Source organism: Borostomias antarcticus, assembly GCF_949987555.1.
Source record: "Borostomias antarcticus genome assembly, chromosome: 5".
Classification (NCBI taxonomy): Eukaryota; Metazoa; Chordata; class Actinopteri; order Stomiiformes; family Stomiidae; genus Borostomias; species Borostomias antarcticus.
Genome location: NC_140238.1, coordinates 16,217,068 through 16,238,792, shown reverse-complemented (window position 1 = coordinate 16,238,792; position 21,725 = coordinate 16,217,068). Strand labels below are relative to the sequence as shown.

The following is a 21,725-nucleotide window of genomic DNA, read 5'->3' as shown; positions in this document are numbered from 1 at the left end:
TCCAACCCCCCCCCCCCCCCCCCATGAAGAGAAAAGTGCCAACTTGTATTAGTTGCCTGAGAGTGACTAGCTCTATTAGTTATAAAGATGTCCTTAAAAACTCAACCCTTGTCCAAAGCAGACTTTTTCATGTTATTGAGCATGACAACTGCATTTTTTTAGAACTTAGTTAAGAAGCCAGCAGCTTTTGTATTTAATGTACATTTGTCCAGATGTAACCCCTAAAGCTGTTTTGTTTCCCTAAATGTAAAAAATAAAGATCATATTTCCGATTTCTGTTCAAGTTATGTTTTACAGTTCTCCTCAGAATGGTAACACACAAGTGAGTACTGACAAAATATGCAGACAACAGCTGTTTACACTGACCAACACCAAAAAGTCAAATTTCACGAAACAGTACAGTGCTGCTTTGACCATTTTCATGTTTTTATTTTGTACAAAATCACAGTTTAATAAATAGTCTGTAAAAAATGAGTACAAAAGCTTCTTAACATTATATGAATCACTATCGTAACTTTCAGGTCAAAGGAGTCTTTAGTTGGATTTTGCCAGTAATGACATTTTTACAATCTATTTTTGCTGAATTAAGGCCTCTTGATTTTGGCATCAGAACAATCTGTCAGTCAAATGTTTTTCTTGTCTTGTTGAATTGGTGTATAACATGACCTCCCCTAACCCCCGTGCTTCACAGTTCAGTCAAAAAATACATTACAAATAAATAAATAAAAATGGCTCAACATGCAGACAACCACATTCTCAAAAATGATATCAAGTTCAAACATGGGCACATTTCTAGAGTTCAGTGTTACACACAGCAGATGAAGAGTAGAATGTATGGGTCACTAACACGACAGCTTCATGTACATATCCATCAGTGACAAAGGGTGCAAGCCCCCATGTTATTATAGTCTTTACTGCATCATAACTTAACCTCCCTTGCTTTACTGGCAAAGGATTCAGAACATTTATCAACAGTGCATATTACTGCATATCATACGTCTCCTCTTATTCATTCAAACTGAAGACATTTTCATTGGAGCTCATGAAAATGATGAAACCCTGCAATACCAAAGGTTCCTTTTTTGATCCAGTCTCTATTCTCTCTGTTTCTGAATGGAAAAAAAGTTCACATTGTTTCACATTCCACTCATTTAGGATATGAATTCCGTAAAAAAGACATAGTATCATATTGCAATGTTGTAATGCTTTCAATTAATTAGCAAATTAATTAACAATAGTAAAGCTAAACTAGAGCTAAACTAGATGCACAATATGATAAAACATACCTCTGTTGAAATCACATCTGTAACTGTAAGCTGTAACAATCACAGCTGTAACATAAGCTCTGTCTAAAGTGTGATGAACCAATTCAAAGCATCAGTATAGAGCTGTGATGTAATTGCACACAGTTACCGATACCAGTGTTATGTTTCATGTAAACAGAAGGCATGTAATTCATTACAGATCATTCAAGAGATTGTCAAATCAATATACAATGTAGCAAAACAAAGATGCTCCACAAGCACTGTTTGAAATAAATATTAAAAAAAGAATTTAAAAAAAATTGCACAACCTTCAAATGTGTCTCTGTGAAGCTGATGATTCCCCTAGTTTTTGGTCAAAGGCTGTTCAATGATGCAGGTCTGGTACAGAAAGGCTCTGATGCTGGAGTTCTGTGCTGTGTTAGCAGGACAGGTAAAGACCTCCCAACCCCTCACTGCAGCCACCAACGCTAACCCTCCCCTCCACTCATTATTGCTTACTTGTTCAACTAGTGGGAGCTGCTCTTGTCTCAGAAACCAAATGGAAAACTCTGTAGTTCACAGTTAGACTCCTTTTTTCTGCACCCTCGGTTTATCCCTTCATCTGCTGTGACATTGACAGGCTCCTGTGCACGTCTGGGGTAAGACTACAGACACAACATTGACACTTGCTGGTGTATTCAGGATGGAGCGGGTCACATCGTTTCTTTGGGGCCCAACAAGCTGAGGTGGAGTCTGTCAGATGTGAAGAATGCGCTGGGCATATTGGCAACGTTACTCAAAACACTGACACACTCTATCTCACAACAACATCACCTCACACTCACCACCCCCTGGCATCCAGGCACACATAGTCACATTTAGAAACACACACACACACACACACACACACACACACACACACACACGTACACACACACACACAAACACACACACACACACACACACATACACTGCTTTTCTTGATCGATGCAACTCATCTTTAACACAGTTGGCACAGATTATCAAAATAAATACCCTGGAGGCTTAGCACGAAGCAAAAAATGAAAATAAATAAAAACAAAAAATCTCACTTCAACAGAATCTTATAAAAAAAAACTATTGAATAATCTCAGTCTACTCCTCTTCATTCTTCCCCTCACTATTACTTATATACTATATGCTGATGAAGGTTACTGCTGTGTCTTAGATCTCTGAATGACCTCAAACTACCACTGAAACAGCATATCTCCTATTTAAATAGAATTTTTCACAAACATGTACATCAAATGAAGTATCTAACATCTATCCGACATAGATAGTGCTGTTGTCTTGTATTCATCTCCTCATAGTGCCTCTCCAATCTCTCAACCAAGCCTCCTCTCCTTCCTGTCACCCCCCCCCCCCCAACCCATGTCCCTCACGTCCCCTTACAGGTGTCCCTCTAGGATGCTGGCTACAGCCTGGTCCAAGGCTGCGCCTGGCTGGCCGCAGGGAAGGGCTGCACTAGGACCCTGCAGACGCTGCAGCTCCAGGATGCTGTCTATGGCGCTCTGCAGGTGTTCACTGAGCATGCTGTCCTCTAGGAGGGTGGGTGGTGGGCTGGGCCACTCCGCCTGAGGGGGCTCTGGCCTGTAGCGTTTCAGTTTGGGGGCGCTCACATGATCTGGAGGGGGTAGCTCCAGGCAGCTAGCTTGCAGCTCTGGCGTGGAAAGGGCGTTTGGAGACATTTGTGGATCCAGAGCTGTCTTTGCTTCAGCGGCCCTGTCGACGACACACAGGGCCTCCTCGGCTGCTTTTGAAGGCAGGGCTCCATTGGATATCTCCTCCCCAAGAAGAGGGCATGGTGCACCATTGGTCCCCTGCATCTGCTCCTCAACAACAGACCCCCCATTGGTAATCTGCCCAGTGTGGTCCCGTTTGTGACCAGACGGAGCAGAGCGGATGGTAGAGTCGCAGGCTGAGTTGTGAACCACCTTCCGGGATCCAGACTCATGTTTGATGGTGAGCCTGAGAGCCCCCTTGGTGCTGGACCGGTAGGTCCTGAGTCCGGGGGGCCGGTTGGAGAGACGCATCCAGGCTGGGGGAGAGGGCGGACTGCCGGCGTGGCCTGCACGGGAGGAAGAGGTGTAGGCACGATGGGGGGAGGACGCCGATGTCGTACGCAGCGCCATCAAGAAGGACTCTGAAATGAGCAGGAAACCGCAAACTGTAAATAAGACCGGTACTGTAGAATCACAGAGATCCATATCAACCACTGTGTGTGATCTGAAAAAGATGTTTCCCAAATAGCACTCCGTACGAGCGCTGTGTTCCCCTCCCCCTCCTCCCCCCCCGTCGGGCTGCTGACCTGGGTCCCTGCGCGCTCTCCGTCTGTCCTCCCCCAGGGCCAGCCTCTCGGCCTGGAGAAACAGACGCTCCAGCATCACCATCTCTGCAGACGGGCTCACCTGCTGTGGACGGAGGACATGAATACTGAATGAAACAGCGGGTTCTGGTACAGACAGACTCTGGTGCTGTGGTGCATTGAGGACAGGCCAATTGGAAAGAGCGACCTATAAGCATGTGCTGAAGGCGACTCTTACCTGGGCCTCCCCGACCAACAGCTGTCTGTACTTGTTGACCATGTCCTTGGTGCGATTCAGTAGGAACCCTGACACAGTGTCAAACTGCTCATCCACTGTACCGAAGAGCAGGGACAGATCATTAAAACGGCACAAAAGTCATATTAAATAGATTTCTCGCATCGGCGTATCTTTAGTGCTGTCCTACTAAAAGGATCCAAAACTTAATGTTGTCACCTAAACTGAAGTCTGCCTGAGTGGGCACCTGGCCGGTGCACGTGTGGTACGGCAGCAGGTGTCTGACGGCGGCCTCCAGGGTGGAGAACGGGGCGCAGGTGGCCGGGTTCTGAACCGCGCTGTGGTCCGCACACAGCTGCTGCTGGACCCTGTGGAGGGCGGACAGACACACACACACAGACACACCCATTCATACTGCAACTAAAGCAGCGTACAGACTGAACAAAACCGCCGACTTATCGTGTCTTGTGCCTCACCTATGTCTGCGCATTGCTGCCGTGAGTCTCTCCTCTATCAGCACCTCCACAGGGCCGGCCACCTGAAGCACATTGGAAAAGGCTTTAGATTATAGGAAGGAAAACCTACAGGGGATTTATTTGATATGCTTCGGGCTCAGGTATCCCCACTACCTTCATCCCTGGCTGCTGGGCTGTGAGGGTGTGAGGCCCCTGGCCCTGGATCTGTTGCCTGTGGGCCTGGGGCCTGGGTGCCTGGTGGCCCTGGGGTGCAGGAGAAGGTGGGTGGACATCAAGAGTAAAGGCTTTACCCTCCATGGCCAAGGCAGCTGTCGGCTCTGATCATGATAACATGGAAGATGGCGGTGGCGATGTTAAGTGAGGTGGGAGACACAGAGTGGAAATCAGTTACAGCAATCATCGAGAGGGGCACTCGCGACCAACGTTTTATATTGGCAGGTTAAGGTTTTCGTGCTGTCAAGTCACACTCACTGCTTTGCGTGTGCTGTTGACCAACTTGGCCTGGCCCTCCGGTGGGGCCCACGCACACGGCGATGGGGTCGGGATGATCCTGCGGCACAGAGACACCGACGGAGAGAGGCGACGGGCTGCTGTACGCCATCGCCGTCTGGAACTGGGGGGGACCGGGGGCTGTGTCGCCTGGTTCAGATGGAGCTGGAGGAGCGCCGCCCGGTGGGGGGGAGAGGCTGGCCGGGGGAGTGATCTCCAGGGCCTGGGCGAGGGCAGGGGAGCAGAGCAGGACCGGGTCCTCCGTGTCCGAGCCCAGCCGAGGGGTCAGCTCGCAGGGGTCGGTCGTCACAGAGAGGGCCCCGGCCTCGCCGAGGACAGGCTCCACGGGGGGAGGGTCCTCCCTCTCGTTGGCCGCGGGGGAGGCCTGGGGTTCCACAGCTACCACAGGTAGAGTCCCTATGAGGACGTCAGATGGCACCCTGGGAGAAATAAGTGCTTGCTGTAGGAGAGAGAATTGTGAAAAGGAAAACGGCAGAGTTATGATAAACGACCATCGGATCTCTGTCTATCTATTTGTACATCTATTTCATCCCACACAGATGCCGGGTACCTGCTGTAGATGGTGCATAAAGGCCTGGCTCTGGTCGATGGGGTTGTGCACCTCCTCCACCACTAGCTTCATGTCTGTCTGAGGCATCGGGTGTTTGGGCAAGGTGACCGTCGCAGGGGGGTCGGGGGCCAGAGGGGTGTCCTGTGGCGCCTGTAGGAGGGTGACTATGGGGGGCGAGGGCGACTGAAGACCTGCTGCAGAGGACTGCAGACAGGCGTGCTGGAGAAGGTGCCTGTTGGTCTGGACGGAGGGCAAAGACTACAAAAGTCATTATGATTGCCATCTGTGTATTTATTTTCAACTGCCAGAATAATTATTGCCATCTGTGTTTTGTTGTCAACCGCCTCTCTCAACTAAATCTTCTGTACGCCTAACAGCTCAGCGCGTGCGTGTATCTCACCTGTGGCAGATGTTGATACTGCTCCTCTGGGATGCCCCTCTCTTCCAAGACAGGTCGCTCGGGTAACAGCACCACGGACGCCTGCTGCAGGTTCAGCTGCCCCTCTGTGACCCCCCCCAGAGGCCTCTGGGTCTGGGGGGCAAAGGGCAATCCCTGGACCACCGGGGGCCCATTGACGATAGATATGGAGGTCAAGTCCGGGGTGAGCATCCCTGAGCTGTTGATCAAGGTGATGTGGTTGCCCAAGGCGGGACTGTGGACCAGGGTGGCGCGCTGTCCCTGCCCCTGGGGAGCGTAGGCTCCAGCCAGCTGTGCTGGCATCTGGAAGACGGTAGGGGGCGCCGACTGCAGCTGCAAGGAGCCAGATAACACAGTGCCCTGCCGGAGGGTCAGCTGCCCTGACGGGGTGGTGAAGACAGGGCTGAAATTCAGGTGCCGGTGGGGGACGGTCAGGATCTGGGAACCGTCGACCAGGTGCCCGGTGGAGGGGGCCACACCCTGGACAGAGGGCCCCTGATGACTGGTGGTGAGCATGGGTCGTGCTGCTCCAGCAGGCTGGGAGATGGTGACAGGTGACTGGCTTGGAAGAAGGAACTGGCTTTGGCCCTGAAAGAGACCCTGGGGCTGGATCACAAAGGAGCCTCCCTGGTTGACCAGCTGCAGGCTGACGGGCTTAGGGAGCTGCGATGCCGGCTGGGACTGGGGAGCGGGCTTCGGGCCTGGGGGAGGGGACAGCAGGATGTTTGGAGACGCGGTCCCGGGGACAAAGGTGAGACCCGGGGAGGTTTTCTGCCCGGGAGGCTTGGGACTGATCTGAACCAGTCGGGGCTGAATGCTGATAGGCAGCTTGGGCTGGATGGGAAGCGGGCCTCGCTGCAGCAGGATGCCGGGCGCCGTGGTCGCCCGCAAGGTGGGCGCAATGAGGGGGCGGCCGGTCAGGCTGGGCACGGCCTTCTGGATGAGCATGCTGGAGCCCTGAGCGGGGCTCAGGGCGAAGGAGGTCTCGGGGGAAGGGGCGGGGAACACGTTCCCGGGGAGGAGACCCATGAGCTGCGGAGCAGCGGGCTTGAGCGACGGGCAGCCCGGCCCCACGGCCAGCAGGGAGGGATGGGGGGGCTCCACCGCCGCCTGGGTGTCCCTGGGGAGGGCGGGTGCGATGGGGAAGGTCACTGCTTTGGAGAGGAATGGCGCGGCCGGAGGAGAGAGGTGCGGGCCGGGGGCGTACAGAGACACGCCGTCCCCCGGCGGGGCGAGGCCTGCCTCCAGAGCCATGGTCTGCTCGGTGATGTCCGCCTCCTGCAGGCTCTGCTGGAGGATGTCGCAGGCCATCTCCTCCTCCTCCTCCTCTTCCTCCTCGCATCCTGCCCCCGCTGCGGGCTCCCCCTGCCCCACAGAGGGTTCCGCCCTGCCCTCCGGCGACGCCAGAAGGGCCTCCTCCAGGAAGGAGAGATCCACACAGACTGGCGGGGGCGTGTCCTGGGAGAGGCTGTCGTCAGCCAACAGAGAGACAGGGCTCTGAGGGGACACAAAGGTGACAGACAGTGAGAAAGGGCGAAGGGAGAGTGACACAGAGAGAGAGAGAGAGAGAGAGAGAGAGAGTGAGAGAGAGAGAATGAGACGGTATCCAATTACAGGGAGGTACAGAGAGCAGAGGGGAATACAGATCTCATGGGGATCAGAGGTTGTTCTGAACCTGCTGGGTGAGGAGCCAGACAGACTCACCGGGGCATCGGCAAATAAGGGTTCCACAGAGGTGGAGCTAATGAGCAGGTCTTCATTCTGCAACTGGTGGGGACACAGGACAGTTACGACTATAATCAGAATAACAGAGGCAAAGGAATAATGTGACGGTTTTCCCTTTATGATTCTGTGATACACAGTACTACATCTCATCAAACTCATTAAATCAAACATATTTGCTTATCATGGATATAAAGACCAAGATGGTGAACCGCATATGATTTGCATTGAGGACAGAAGGCATTTTACTGTAAATGTGTGTGGTTACCTCATTGGTGCCATGAAGGAAGTCATTTAGGGCTTGGGGATCACTGTAAAAATAAAACATCCCATCAAATACAATAGGTTTCCACCTTCATTTTAGAGTACCAGACCATGATGTTCTACTCTAGCTCTGTTGGTAACAGACTCACCACAAAACATCAAGTAGGCAAGTCCCATCTTCATCCTCCATGTCAACTGAGAGAGAGAGAGAGAGAGAGAGAGAGAGAGAGAGAGAGAGAGAGAGAGAGAGTAGGGTAAGGTAGGGTAGGGTAAGGTCAGACACTTTCAGCATTGTACGACCACTCATAAAAGAAAACTTTACTAAGCCAAAGAGGAAGGACTTCAATGCACTTTTAAATTGTCTAACTGTCTTGCCGTGGGCGCTGAGGAAGATCTTGTGTGAACGTACTTCATATGTTGGAGGCCCCATGCAGAGCTGACAGGCTGAGTTCTCGTGGTGGCCTCATGGGAAGTGCTGGCTGGGTTTCAGGGGCTGGCGGTGGGTGGATGCCAGGCCAGGAAGGCAGGATTCTGGGATAGACTCTCTGTGTGCTGGGTGGGCATCACTGCATCTCACAGCATACACAGCCAGTGCAGAGCCTGTGGCACACATGTCCATCACATTTTGAGGTCATTTAAGGTTAATGTGAGGCCTTCCCTTTCCTTGTTTTTGCCTCACAGTAAAAGAGTGCAATCTAGATAGGCTATATCTAATAATTGAATAGACCTCTAACAGGCAGGCACACATACGTGTGTATTTCTGTGTATTTTTATAAGCACCACTGTCTAGCAGTGTGTTGGAATAGACTCTAGATGATATCATAACACAAAGACAATATGACATTCAGTGAACACTATATCTTTATTGTTATCAATGAAATTAACATAGGCTATATGTTATACAGGGCGACCGTCAGGCGAAGAGGTTTTTTGTGAAGCAGTCTATTGTAAAACAGGCGAAGTGGACGACAAATCAGTGAATAGACGGCCCACTGCGCGTATGACTTGTCCTCCTCATGGGTATCTCGAGTAAGATGCAAGACCCTCGCAACACTGTAGCCTATTACGAGATAGGCTCCCTTTCCTACATCGCTCTATCAATTTTCAGGGGAGGTCCTTTAAAATAGACAAACCTCCTTTCTACCGTTCATAGTGTCATATTTTTGTTTACAACACACTACCACGACCGCCGCATTAACACCCTCACCGTACCGCATCGAGCATTGAAATAGGCAAATTACCCAATCGAACAGCGGCGCTCAGAATTGATTATTTTCCGCACATAGCCTTGGATAGGGATGAAGCGATGTGTTTCTCCTGAAATAAAGGCTGCGTAAGGTGGAAGTGAGCAGACCTAAAAATAACATTAAATGCGATGCTGTGGATGGGGGCTACTGATGCTCTTGGTTTATTTAGCGGGGGGACCATATAGGGACTGACGCCCGCTGCTGCTGCACATCACCTCGCAGCAACAAAAGACATCTGTGTAAATACCGTAGCTATATTGCCTCATCGTTTTCTCATTCTACCGCTAGAATAATTCGGCAATTCAACAGAAAAAACTCACCCCCTTCTTTGTGGTTTATTGTCCTGTCAAGCGGGCCTCTGCGCCATCGATTCTCACTCAGTGGTCTTTTCAGATGCTAAGGAGGAGGAGTGAGGGGGGGGGGGGGGGGGGGGGGGGGTGAGAAACAAGAGTGAGAGCCGATCAGAACACAAAGGTGGAAAATAGTAAAAGCAATGTGGCTCAGCCGCCGCTATGTCCCTCCGTGGAGGAGAGGTGGGATCTCATGCTCCTCCGGCATGGTTCAAACGCTTCAAAAATGCCCGCTCTTGTTTATTGCACAGTCTTAGAACTGTAACCGTAGAAATAAGTCACTTCGACCCAAATACTATTTGTGTTGATAATATTTATGTCTCATATTCCTAATATTCCTAATTCAGGTGATGGCGTGTGGAAGAGCACCAACAGCCTAATGGGGAATGAAAAGCGACTTAAACATATCAAAGGCAGTTTCTTTTCTGATAAGGTTAGAAAAAAAGACTCAAATTTGTATAGGCTACTAGTCAAACATTGTCCAATTACGTTGTAGCATCTAGACTATCAAACAATAATAAAGATACAGGGTGATTAGTTAAATACACTTCACATAGGCCTACAGATTTTTGGCACCGGACTGGTTAAATTTCAGTTGACAACATCAATTAACATTTTGGAACAATTTAACTTGCATCTGGTGGAGACCAGAGGCTATGATACACAGGCCTAGCTAAAGGCTGATGGGCTCAGATTACATCCAGCTGTTCTTTTGATAGTTCTCGCCAAATTACATTGCCTGCCTTACTATGCACTTCCCTTTAGGTGGTGAAGTAAATAGACCAAAACACAGTGACTTATCTGGACTATATCTGTTGCTCTGCTTTGACTTGAGCTGGATCAAAGTTGAGAGACACTTTTGCACAGATAGCTGGTGCTCAATGATTTTGACTGCATGTGGCAAATCCAAGAGCCTCGATCTTCCATGACTTTTCCTAAAAATGTGTGATTTAAATGCATGTGTTCTTAAAATTAGGATATATTGACTTTGGCCCTGTTCGCACTGGCAATAACACAAGCGGACAGCTACAGCTTCTAGGTACAGGTGTGAATGCAAGGCCAGTGACGACCACTTCAGCCATACATTACTTAAATGTGTGCTGGTAACCAAGTGTGAATGCTCTCCTCCATCAACGCTATTGAAAAACGTAATGGCTCACTGTACGTGCCGACCACCAACAATATGCTGGTGGTATCATCTCGATTTTCTATTCAGATATAAGGTCTAAAGATGTATCTAATATCAGTCACAGAGTGTAAATAGGCTAAGTAAGATTCCAACATTTGCAAAGAAAAGGCAAATATTGAGAGTTAAAGAAAAACAAGAGAATGGATTTGTTTTTAATAAGAGTTGGGCTTTTTAATACAAAATTGAACACAAAAATGTTTTCCCAGAAAAAAAAAAAAAAAAACTTGCAGCAAACTTATCAAAATGAACTCAACAGCATTCAACCCTTCTCTTGGCTCAAAACCAGCAACCACCATCACCCTCCCTATATCCTCCAGGTACCAGTTTTATTTTCCAGCCTGTTGGGCCTGTCGGCGTAGCATGACGTAGATCTTCTCTTTGATCCAGTCCTTGTTGTAGGGCTGGTATGTCTGTGTGTCAGTACGGTACCTTGAGTGGCAGACAAGCATACATTTTAATCAAAATGGACTTTCATGATGGCATGAATCAGGCACATGTGATCTTACCTGGTTGACTCATAATAGGATTTGAACTCTGGTTATCATGGCTAGGGACGTAATGACATGGCTAGGGACGTAATGACATTCAGGCCTATACATTTTATCCATAACCAGGATTAAATAAAATGTATGTATGGTGTAGACCTACACCAAACAGCTGAGGTCAGCCAGGTCATCGATGAAGTCAAACAGCTGGCTGATGTCATATGTTATTGAAGGACTGTTAGGGTTCATTCTCTTTAAATGTTCCTCGTACATTTTACACACACCTGTAAGGAGAATTTAAGAGGTTATTATTTTAAGAGAAATAGAACATGTCAGTTCATGTGTGTGTATGCCCAAGAGAGTTTGAGACTGTAAGATTAATTTCTCAGGCAACTTTAGGCTAAGCAACGGTCACCGAAATTCATTATGCTGGTGAGCTTTCAATTGAATTAGAAGACTTATGCTGGCAAAATTTTACCTTCCATGCACTCATTCACGGATTCGTAATCAGCATACGTCCTCCCCTCTGGCCTCTTTGTGGGCTGGACCAGCAGGATTGTGTGAGACTGAAATATCAAACGCATGATGGCAAGACAATAATAAATGCATATTCGCTCATGCCTTTAGCACTACATAGCTTACACCAACAACAGTAGCCTATGCGGATAATGCATGCACATAGCATACTGGCTCAAAAATCCAACAATAAAACCCAGATGGGCAGATACTAAATGCCATGATCAGGCGTAAGTGGGCCTATCAGTCAGGCAGATCTGAGTCGCAGGTCAGTTGTACCATCCCCCAATTCAAAAAGGTTGATGCTGGTGAGCTTGACACAGTCTGAAACCAATCAAAACAGGAGACTGCGGTAACGAGTTCGCTGTCTGGAAAAAGAAAACGACACTTGAAAATAAGAGCTACTGACCATAGTTTGAATGATTTCTTCAAGGCGCACCTAATTATCTGGCTGTAACGTTACACAGGTAGCTGCTACTTTTCTCGTGGGGTAGTTGACGACTCGGCTTGCTAGTTCATGACACCGGAAGAATAACGTGGATAGGAGGCATGTCCTTCTTGTTGGAGAGAGTTGCATAGGGAGCCCTCCTTTTGAAGTACCGAATCACCCGGTCCTTGGCTAGGTGGACGGGGTTAGCGATGCGATTTAATTCAGTTTTTAGTCCCCAGTTGTGTGTACACAACATAATAGTGGCCAAACATAACTGCGAACTGGCTTCTATTCGCTCACATTTTGAAGCCCATTTTTACGTTGTTTCGGTGATCTCTAACGTCCTAAACTTGTATATCACAAAGCAACTGTACGTTGCAATCCTGAATGTACCCCCGATATCTCTGTTGTAGCGGAGGCAAAGGAAGCACTTGCTTCACCGCCGGATGCTAGTAGTAGTTGGCATCAGAAAGGAGCAAGGAACAATAAGGAAGAAAGTGCAAATTATCTGGACACTTGTAACACACTAGCTGTTACATCGTGTGTGATATTAAACCATATCGGCAAAGTCGATAGTTACCTACGGTTGGTATTAGGCTTGACCAGCCAGGTACCCTAGCAAGCGACCGCGAGACTTGTTACTTGATCGGACATCATCTACCAGGTTAGCCCGTCTCGCGCCCGCAAGGTTGTCGGTCCATGGTCTAGCAAGCAAACTAGCTAGCTAGCAAGATAACCACAATGTAACGGGTTGGCTAACCATTTAGCTAGCCTTCCATGTCACTTGATTGTTTTCAAGTCTGGGCATATGCTATTTTATTTTATTTTATACAACTTGTCAAGCTAACCATGTAGCTACTGCTCGCATTTGGCTAGTTATTTAGCTAGCTGTAGGTAGCTAACGTTAATTCAGATGGCTATGGCCAGCATTGGAAAGCAAGCGATGGTCAGGAAGATGTAACTGTTATATGTACTACTAATGCCGTCTTTCCACATATGCCTCATTACATAGCTAACTTGTAACAAGAAATCTCTGTCCAAACTCCACTCTCTTGGTGGCAGGAAGCTACTGTCGCTATCACTTTGTAAACAATGCCAATGTAATGTAAACAATGCTAATGCAATGACAGTTAGATATGTGTAAGCAAGATAGCTATAGCAGGTTTTCAAGGTGCAATGTACTCTATGTAGTAGCTGCAGTAGTTAAAGCAGGGATATTTACGATGAGGTTGACATTAACAATGTATGTCCGACCTTAGTCAGTTCTGTTGATGTTGATTTCTAATCATGTGAGATTTTGTCACGATTGTACACCACACATAGCGCCACATTAAATATTGTATGTTAGCAGGAAAGAAGAGAACTTGGCTTGCATGTGAGGACAAGAGTCTGCTCAGCCAACAATGGCGAACAATGTGGAGGATATCGAAAACAACATGGTAAGTTAAAATCATGGTGAAAAAATGGTGGATGCAAAAATATCAGATTAGCCTACTTGTGTTATCATGATGTCCTATCAAACAACCTCCGAAGAAAATATACATGCTTGTTTGCTTATGTCAGTTTCTTTCTGACTGCAACTGCCCTCATCAACAAGGCACATGACCCCTACTGACACTGTCTAGCTTGCACATTTTTAAAGATTGTACTGTATTGTATTCATTATCGTATTTTGCAGGATCCCGTCTTGTTCTTGCACTATGTTTACTAGTATTATTAACAGATCTAGGCAAATTCCTCTTAGGTGCAAACCTACTTGGCTAAAATAAATCATATTCTGATTGTGTCACAACTCGCTCAGGTGTGGCCTTTCATGTCTATGAGTCAAAGTCTACTGATTCACAGCAGGTGCACACAATGCAGGCCCTCCATGCCCCACATACAAGTCAGGCTTCCCTCTCCGTACAGGGTAGTCTGCTGCATCTCAGACGGAGCATGGCTGTGGACTTTACTGTGGGGTATCGATAATGTTTTCCACTGAGAAGCCTATGAAGGAAGTGCAGATTTTACCCCCAGCCTACCTGGCTAGAGTACAGTAAGGGTAAAGCTGTGCATAGTAGGGACCGAACGAAGACTCTCATGTCTGGACATGCCAGGCAGCTTGACACGTTTTGCACACCGTCTCCCACGTAGGGTTTTTGTCCTGGCATGTAGGGGCGGAGCCTGAGGATGAATAGAAATAAGGGCAGGTGGGGCAGCAGCAGTCAGTCGGGGGTTTGAGCACTAAGAGTGTGCCACATGGTTCTGAACACACACATACACACACACACTACTGGCTGTAATGTAACCGTAGACGGGGCTTTTTTGTATGTGGACGAGGTGGACAGATCCTGTTGACATGGCCTACTTCAATGGACTCTCACAGACTCCTGTTCCCTACAGGTGAATGAGGCTCCGCCCCCCAGCCAGCACACTGAGGTGGGGGTGACAGGTGTGAGGTCCAGGGGCGGTGGGGCTGGAGGTGGAGGTGGGGGCGGGGCTGGAGGTGGGGGCGGGGCAGAACAGAATGGACAGCCCCCCACCGCGCACCAGCCACAGGTGGTGGAGAGTGAGGAAGACGAGGACGAGGAGCTGACGCTGAAGTACGGGGCCAAACACGTCATCATGCTGTTCGTCCCCGTCACGCTCTGCATGGTGGTGGTGGTGGCCACCATCAAGTCTGTCAGCTTCTACACCCAGAATGATGGCCAGACACTGTGAGTATTGTGTGTATTAAAAGTTTATGAGTATTAAGAATATTATGGCTATGTGGTAGAACCAAGAAGAAATGTATGTTGCAGAACCTAGTGAGAAACCTAGCGTTTCTTCTGATGCAATAAGGGAACAGTGCCAGTAGATGGGGATAATGCAATACATAGTGCTTGGATACAGCATCAACACAGGTTACTTGATGCATTATAGAGCAAGAGTATTTACTTTTGTAAACTAAAGCCTTGACTCTGGTTCATGTTTCTGGCCTGGTTACGGGACCTTGCAACTTGCACCAGAGGCTCAGCAAACTCACAGGTGTGATTGTGAGGAAGATAACTGAAATGTGTTCTGGTTGTCATGTTACAGGATCTACACACCATTCCCAGAGGACACAGTGACAGTTGGACAGCGAGCCCTCAACTCCATCCTAAACACCACTATTATGATCAGCGTTATTATCGTAATGACAATGGTGCTAGTGCTACTGTACAAGTATCGCTGCTACAAGGTTTGTCATGATCCAGTATCCTAAAACACTCCCCAACACATCATTATAAAGAAACGGTTACATTCACACAGTCTTATAACGGGATTGGCCTCTGACCTTTGTCTACACAGGTGATCCAAGGCTGGTTGTTCCTCTCTTCACTGCTTCTGTTGTTCTTCTTCTCCTTCATCTACCTCAAGTGAGTCCAGCCTTCCACCTCTCTCTCCCTCTCACCCCTTTCAACTATTTTCTTCTCTCACTGCCAGTAAATCTTTGTGCTCTGCTCCACATACTTGGAATAACCTTCAAAAAGACTTGCAACTGAGGGAATCGGTCTCTGCCTGATTTTAAAACTGTTATACAGTACAATGATACATAATTTGGTTGGGACTTACGTTATCTGTATTTTTTTTCTGACTCTACAATATATATATATATGCATATCTTCTGTGTTTACTTGTTGCTTATTGTTGTTTTGTCTGTAATTATTTTAATGCTGCTATTTTGTCCAGGTCTCCCTTGTAAAAGAGATATTTGATCTCAATGGGGACTAACCTAGTAAAATAAGGGTTAAATAAATAAATAACATGTACAAAAAAAATCAAAAATCCACACTTATGCTTTTGAGGCTCGGTCTACGAAGTATGTGGCGCTCGCTCACAACCGGTCCTCGCTCCGCCCCCGCAGGGAGGTGTTCAAGACCTACAACGTGGCAATGGACTACATCACTCTGATGGTGATCATTTGGAACTTCGGTGTGGTGGGCATGATCTGCATCCACTGGAAGGGGCCCCTGCGTCTCCAGCAGGCCTACCTCATCATGATCAGCGCCCTCATGGCCCTGGTCTTCATCAAGTACCTGCCCGAATGGACCGCCTGGCTCATCCTGGCCGTCATATCTGTATACGGTGAGGCCTCGCGGACTGCCTGCGTCTCAGCAGACTGCTTCTTTTCTTGAGACTTTGACTATATTGTCCGTAGGGATTAGGGATTTAGGGAAGAATCGACCTCTTCACGCTCTTAAGTGTGGGCCGAGGGCTTTTGACATAGTGTCGTGTTAAAGGGGTCCACGTATGCAAAACTAACTTTTTCATTGTTGTACATTTGAGTCTCTGATGGGCCTACTAACACACAAAGTATGAAGTGAAACAACCCAGTCATTTTGTTGTGGTCAGCCAAAATGAAAACATTAGAAAAAAAGTCAGTCCCTGCAAGCCATTCAAATCTCCTGTGTCACTTGACGTCACGTTCAGGGACCCCGCTAGCTAGCATAATGTCTTTGCACGGAAAATGCTCTGTTCTTGGATGTACTAAGCAGCACAGATCGTCTCCCAAGCTCAAAGGACAGAAGAGCCGAGTGGATACATTTTATTTTTGATGGCAACGTTCCCGCTGAAATTGGCAAAACACTGACAGTGTGTGCTAGCCATCTTTTGCCTGATTGCTTTTCCCACCTGGGTCAGTACAATGCAGGATTTTCAGATAAACTCTTTCTGAATGATCAAGCAATACCTACTGTCCGTGGAAATTATGCAGAAGTAATTATGCTGTATGTTTATTTGCATATAGTACTAACGCTAGCTAACTAACACGAACAAACTCCTCTTTTGCCTCAACCAACATATGTTATAGTACGTTAACGTTAGTGGAATAAAATTGGTAGACTTCTTGTTCATTGAGCGGTCATTAAAAATGATCAAATGTTAAGAAGCGGACATCACTGGATTCCTCACAGCCTACAGAATCTAGCTTTTAATGTTTGTAGTCGAATGGTGTCATATAGCCTGGTGGAGTCTAGCTAGCGAATGTAGCTAGAGGTAACAGCATGCAACCGTGAAGATTACATGGGCACTAATGCTATCACTTATATAGCGCTTTTATCCAAAGCGCTTTACAATGTTTACAATGGCCTTTCATTCGCCCATTCACACGCATTCACACACCAGCCTGCTCATTGGGAGCAATTGTCTTGCCCAAGGACATTTCGACTGGACGAGGCGGGATTCAAACCACCAACCATACGATCATTGGACGACCCGCTCTACCACTGAGCCACAGCAGCCCCGCTATCATGTTTAGTCAGGGAGAGAGGACAATGAAATTTGTCACAGAGGCATCCAGTGTGGATGGTTCAGGCTAGCCAGCTATATTTGAGGTAGCATAGCGCCGTCAACAGCCCTCGTTCTCTAGCCTGCCGACTTGCTGTTAGCTGAGCTCATTTGCATATGAAAAAAAAAAAACACTCAATCTGATCTTGTGGTCAACGAAGGGGTATAGAGGCATTCTAGAACGCTTATTCTAAGTGGTATTTTCTGCAAAAATATTCAAAGACATGTTTTGGGGACCCAAGACTTAATTTTTTATATGAATATTAAATTGTAATATATATATATTGAAAATTAGCATAACGGGACACCTTTAACATGACGAAATGTTTCAATGTTTCACGGATGAAACGTCAAAACCTATTTGCGTAGATGAGGTTCCTGTGAGGATGTGGCAGAGTTGGCTGGCCAAGAGGAAGGATCTGGCCTGAGAGTACTACCAGCAAACAGGAAAGACTGGGAGAACTGGGAGGAAACAGGAGGGAGAGTCGTGAGCTGAGCTGAAGACATTGTGACTACCAGGATAGACACTGATTTCCTGCCTCCTCAAAGACACATAGCAGCTCTCTGTCTCAGAATACTGCAAAGGGCCTCAATGGACATAGCCTGATTTGTCGGTTCAGAGCACCGGCTTGGCAGGGCTTGATTAGACAAGAACAGTATGTGTAGATATCCACGATCACGCTTATTGCATGTTACACCTGAAGCACCTGTGACAGGTAGAATTTGAATTCCATTAATAGATACTTGATGGCCTGTCTATTGGGAATATTCTCTTTCGATGGCTGACTTTGCACATTTAAAACAGGACTATTGCTTTCTCATTTGGATCAATCTCAAAGAGCCCTCTGTTCAGACTCGTAACTCATGCTCTCTCTCTCTCTCTCTCTCTCCCTCTCCCTCTCTTTCTCTAACTCCCTCTCCTTCTCCCTCCCTCCCTCCTTGAACAGATCTGCTAGCGGTGCTCTGTCCCAAAGGGCCTCTCAGGATCTTGGTGGAGACGGCTCAGGAAAGGAACGAGCCCATCTTTCCAGCTCTCATCTACTCCTGTGAGACGTCCGCTTTAATAGCTGTATACAAAAAAACTTACCAGAAAACTATAGTGCTTTAAATCATGTTTCCGGGGTCAAGATAATACATTTTCCATGCTTATCCCTTTGCCCAGCGACCATGGTGTGGCTCGTCAACATGGCAGACACTGACAGGCCCAGGAAGAACTCAACCGGAGCGCCCTCTCAACCTGAGGCTCCGGGTGAGTTTGGTTGACCAGCTGGGGAGCATTGTTCAAACATTCCTGGATCATCAAAGTTAGAGTATCAACCACCGTTTAGATGTCTCCTGCATATTGTGATTCTCATCTACTGTGTGGCTCCAGCCTCGACCCTGGCCCCGGCTTCGGCCCCAACTCCCGCCAGTCCAGCTGAGGACGACGGGGGCTTCAGCGCTACCTGGGTGGGGCAGCAGGAGCACCAGCTCGGCCCCCTCCAGTCCACCGAGGAGACCCGACGGGAGGTCCAGGAGATGCCTTCCTCCCGCTGGCCCTCCGAGGCTGACGACGAGGAGAGTGAGTTCCACTGGCGCCGGCCCACCGGGTCCCAGTCAGACAGAATGTTCTCAGCCCGGCCCAGGCCCTCAAATAACTCATGATTACTGTATTCAGCTCTCTACACTTTTTACAGGGATGTTTAACGTCCTCACTGCCAGAGGGGCACGTGTGCCTGCTTTTGAGTAACTGCACGGGGCTATCAAATGGCCTTTTTTAGTAGCAAGAGATGAAAAGTGATTATAGATATAGAAATTACCAGGCTTCATGTCTCTACTTTTCAGGGCCTCTTTTCTTCCTTCCTTTCCACAAAGATTCTAGTAACTATGGGGTGGAAAGCTTAATTTGTACAGTAATTATAGTAGCGAAGTGATATGTGAGTAATTACAGTTGACGCTCAAGTGTTTCAGAGTAGGCGTGCCCTCCAAGCATGGTTCCTCTGCTGTGTTCCCTCAGGGGGCGTGAAGCTGGGCCTGGGAGACTTCATCTTCTACAGCATGCTGGTGGGCAAGGCCTCCGCCGCCGCCAGCGGGGATTGGAACACCACGCTGGCGTGCTTCGTGGCCATCCTCATCGTACGTAACCCCCGGCGCCGCCTGTCCACCGCAGAACACTTGAGCTTTGTCAACGCTCTGTCTTCCTGGCCTCTTGTCTGTCGTTGTTCTGCCTCTTCTCCCTGCAGTGAGCAACTATCTATTCTTAGCGGCCTGTCTGTGGCCTGGTCGGGTCTTGTCTGTGGGTTTCTTCATTGTTGATTGTGGTCTTGTTTCCTCCCCCCAGGGCCTGTGTCTGACCCTGCTCCTCCTGGCCATCTTTAAGAAGGCGCTTCCCGCCCTGCCCATCTCCATTTTTTTCGGCCTGGTGTTCTACTTCGCCACGGACAACCTGGTACGGCCCTTCATGGACCAACTGGCTCTGCACCAGTTCTACATTTAACAGGACGCGCCCCCCCCCCCCCCGCAAACCTCACCCGCGACGCGCTCCTGTCAACCAACACGAGAGCGCTCCCTGACCCGTTTTGGGGGGACAGGGGCAATGTAGGGGCACATCCCACACCCTTACAGTGAACTCATGACTGGACAAGAGTTTATTTTTTTTCTGCCTTTCTTCCTGATCTTGGAGGGTGTTCCCCACAGTGACTGATGTGCTTCACCATGATGACTTTTGATTTGTTTTTATTTAGAAAAAAGTAAGTGATCAGTCTCTCCTTGAGGCCACCTGTTGCCACGGTCTTCTGAGGGTTTTAAGGGATATTCACTGGAGTGGGTACCTCCTCAACATGTAAATGTTAAGTTTATGGTCTCAGGCATAATCCCAAACACAGAGGAGGGAACCCAGACACTCCCGAATGATGGTTCACTTGAAAGAGCACCCAAGAGGGACTGAACTAAAAACCTGATGTTTAAGCCTTAGAAATGTTATGGACTTTAATGTGACATGTATTTTATGATAATGATGATGATGGTTAATGTTCTAGTTATTGGAGTTTGATTGTGCTTGAATTATCAGTAGAAAGAGCTTGCTTTTGTCAAACTTTGTAAAAATCACGTCTTTTCACACACAACCACAGAGCATGAATCTAAAGCCCTGTGAATTTGACATGATGTTTGTGCTCAATGGTTTGTGCTGAACTGGATGTTTTGAAACTGTGGGCCTGGGAGAACTGCGAGTCTCTAGAATTATGCTACCCTTGAGTTATGTCACTGCACCACCACCTGAGAGAATCACAATTTTGTATTCTCGCAGTGCTGTCTAGGCCCGTGCTATATTACGCACTGCAATTGAATAGACTACTAGGCAGTGACTGTTGTGCTTTCAAGAGATGCAAAGGAGATAATGCTGTCTGGCAAGGAGAGACTAGGTGCTCCGATTTACTTTAACATTGCACTCCGATTTAACGCTTGCTGCAGAGTCAGACACCTGCACATGAGTGGGGAAATATAACAATTGTGCTGAGACTGTTTTTCTTTTTGTTTCTGGGAAATATGTCAGGTGACTGGCTGATCTTTGTCCAATTCGTATGCATATGTATTATGCAAGGTTATTCATTTCAAATTTTAAGTTTCCTTTTTGATAAAAAAAAAAGAAAAAAGAAACAAGTGTGTGGTCTTAGTGTCTCAGTCATTATTTCGGAAACACCAAGATTCATAACTGAAAGTCTCAGAATAGATGGCAAATTGATAAGCTCAAGGCTGGTTGTGGTCATACCCAGTCTTAATCATAAACCAGCTACAAAAATTAAATTAGCTACAGCTAATACTTTGTCACTGGATGTTATAGAAGCTATGTAAAAATGTGGTTACTTGGTGATGCTATGTCAGTTATTGAATGTATGTGCAGTAATTGAACATTTGAAATACTCCTGTTTTGAAATTATACCTACAGTATAGGTGTCTCAGTAATTACCCATTATATATTAGGCTATACTTTGCATGTATTTACCAGGTAAATGTTTCGTTTTTTCAGACGGACGGGAGAGGTGGTGGGGGCAGGTGGGTAGCCCTGAGAGGGGTCCACAGCCCCCGACCCAATATGACGCGAGGGGGCGGAGTCTTGCCACCAAGCCACTGTCCACGCCACGGACCCCACAAATCAGCCCCTGAGAGGGCTAGAGAAACGGTCTTCACCGGTGGGGGCAGGTGGGTAGCCCGGAGAGGGCTCCACTGCCCCCTATCCAATATGAACTAAGTGGGCGGAGTCTCGCCACCACGCCAAGGACCCCACGCCTCAGCCCTTGAGTGGGCTAGAGACACAGGGTCTTCACTGGTTAGCCGAAGACCGTGGTGTCTTTGCTCGCAACATCTCTCAGCCATGTTCAGCTAACGTTAGCTATATAGGCCTATTCCCAACGGCCATGTCTCAAACGTCCATCAAGATGACGCTGCCGTTCAGGGGTTTGGGCTGAGCGCCGGGCCGGCT

At 47.9% G+C, this 21,725-nt stretch overlaps 3 protein-coding genes across 4 annotated transcripts; 1 reads left to right on the top strand and 2 right to left on the bottom strand.

Moving 5' to 3' along the window:
* Positions 1 to 2,671: 2,671 nt before the first annotated feature.
* On the bottom strand, positions 2,672 to 7,953 carry LOC311309634 (BRD4-interacting chromatin-remodeling complex-associated protein; the record flags this gene model as incomplete). Its single annotated transcript, XM_084438965.1, has 12 exons — positions 2,672 to 3,426; positions 3,592 to 3,694; positions 3,827 to 3,921; positions 4,043 to 4,191; positions 4,300 to 4,361; positions 4,453 to 4,616; positions 4,771 to 5,248; positions 5,360 to 5,599; positions 5,760 to 7,274; positions 7,482 to 7,544; positions 7,768 to 7,810; positions 7,913 to 7,953. 12 exons carry the CDS (start codon positions 7,951 to 7,953, stop codon positions 2,672 to 2,674), a joined length of 3,708 nt encoding a protein of 1,235 aa, XP_084295091.1.
* Positions 7,954 to 10,762: 2,809 nt separating this feature from the next.
* LOC311309391 (enhancer of rudimentary homolog) lies at positions 10,763 to 12,072 on the bottom strand. Its single transcript, XM_084438660.1, has 4 exons — positions 11,960 to 12,072; positions 11,513 to 11,600; positions 11,198 to 11,318; positions 10,763 to 10,978 (listed from the first exon to the last, which is right to left on the bottom strand). Exons 1-4 carry the CDS (start codon positions 11,960 to 11,962, stop codon positions 10,876 to 10,878), a joined length of 315 nt encoding a protein of 104 aa, XP_084294786.1. The 5' UTR covers positions 11,963 to 12,072; the 3' UTR covers positions 10,763 to 10,875.
* Positions 12,073 to 12,455: 383 nt separating this feature from the next.
* On the top strand, positions 12,456 to 20,867 carry psen1 (presenilin 1). 2 transcript variants are annotated; one of them, XM_084438653.1, is made up of 11 exons: positions 12,456 to 12,644; positions 13,332 to 13,419; positions 14,363 to 14,676; positions 15,038 to 15,179; positions 15,290 to 15,357; positions 15,846 to 16,066; positions 18,214 to 18,312; positions 18,429 to 18,515; positions 18,639 to 18,827; positions 19,263 to 19,381; positions 19,587 to 20,867. In XM_084438653.1, exons 2-11 carry the CDS (start codon positions 13,384 to 13,386, stop codon positions 19,740 to 19,742), a joined length of 1,431 nt encoding a protein of 476 aa, XP_084294779.1. In that variant the 5' UTR covers positions 12,456 to 12,644; positions 13,332 to 13,383; the 3' UTR covers positions 19,743 to 20,867. The 2 variants fall into 2 exon arrangements, with proteins under 2 accessions (XP_084294779.1, XP_084294780.1); XM_084438654.1 differs by having other exon boundaries at positions 13,329 to 13,419.
* The last annotated feature ends 858 nt before the right edge of the window (positions 20,868 to 21,725 follow it).

Bases quoted from the DNA above. Each gene is read 5' to 3' on its own strand.
- LOC311309391 (XM_084438660.1), bottom strand. The intron at 11,319-11,512 runs GTAAAATTTTGC...TTCTCCTTACAG, and splicing joins CGTGAATGAGTGCATGGAAG to GTGTGTGTAAAATGTACGAG. The intron at 10,979-11,197 runs GTAGGTCTACAC...CTGCCACTCAAG, and splicing joins GCTGACCTCAGCTGTTTGGT to GTACCGTACTGACACACAGA.
- psen1 (XM_084438653.1), top strand. From the start codon at position 13,384: ATGGCGAACAATGTGGAGGATATCGAAAACAACATG. The intron at 16,067-18,213 runs GTGAGGCCTCGC...CTCCTTGAACAG, and splicing joins GGCCGTCATATCTGTATACG to ATCTGCTAGCGGTGCTCTGT. The intron at 19,382-19,586 runs GTACGTAACCCC...TCCTCCCCCCAG, and splicing joins GCTTCGTGGCCATCCTCATC to GGCCTGTGTCTGACCCTGCT.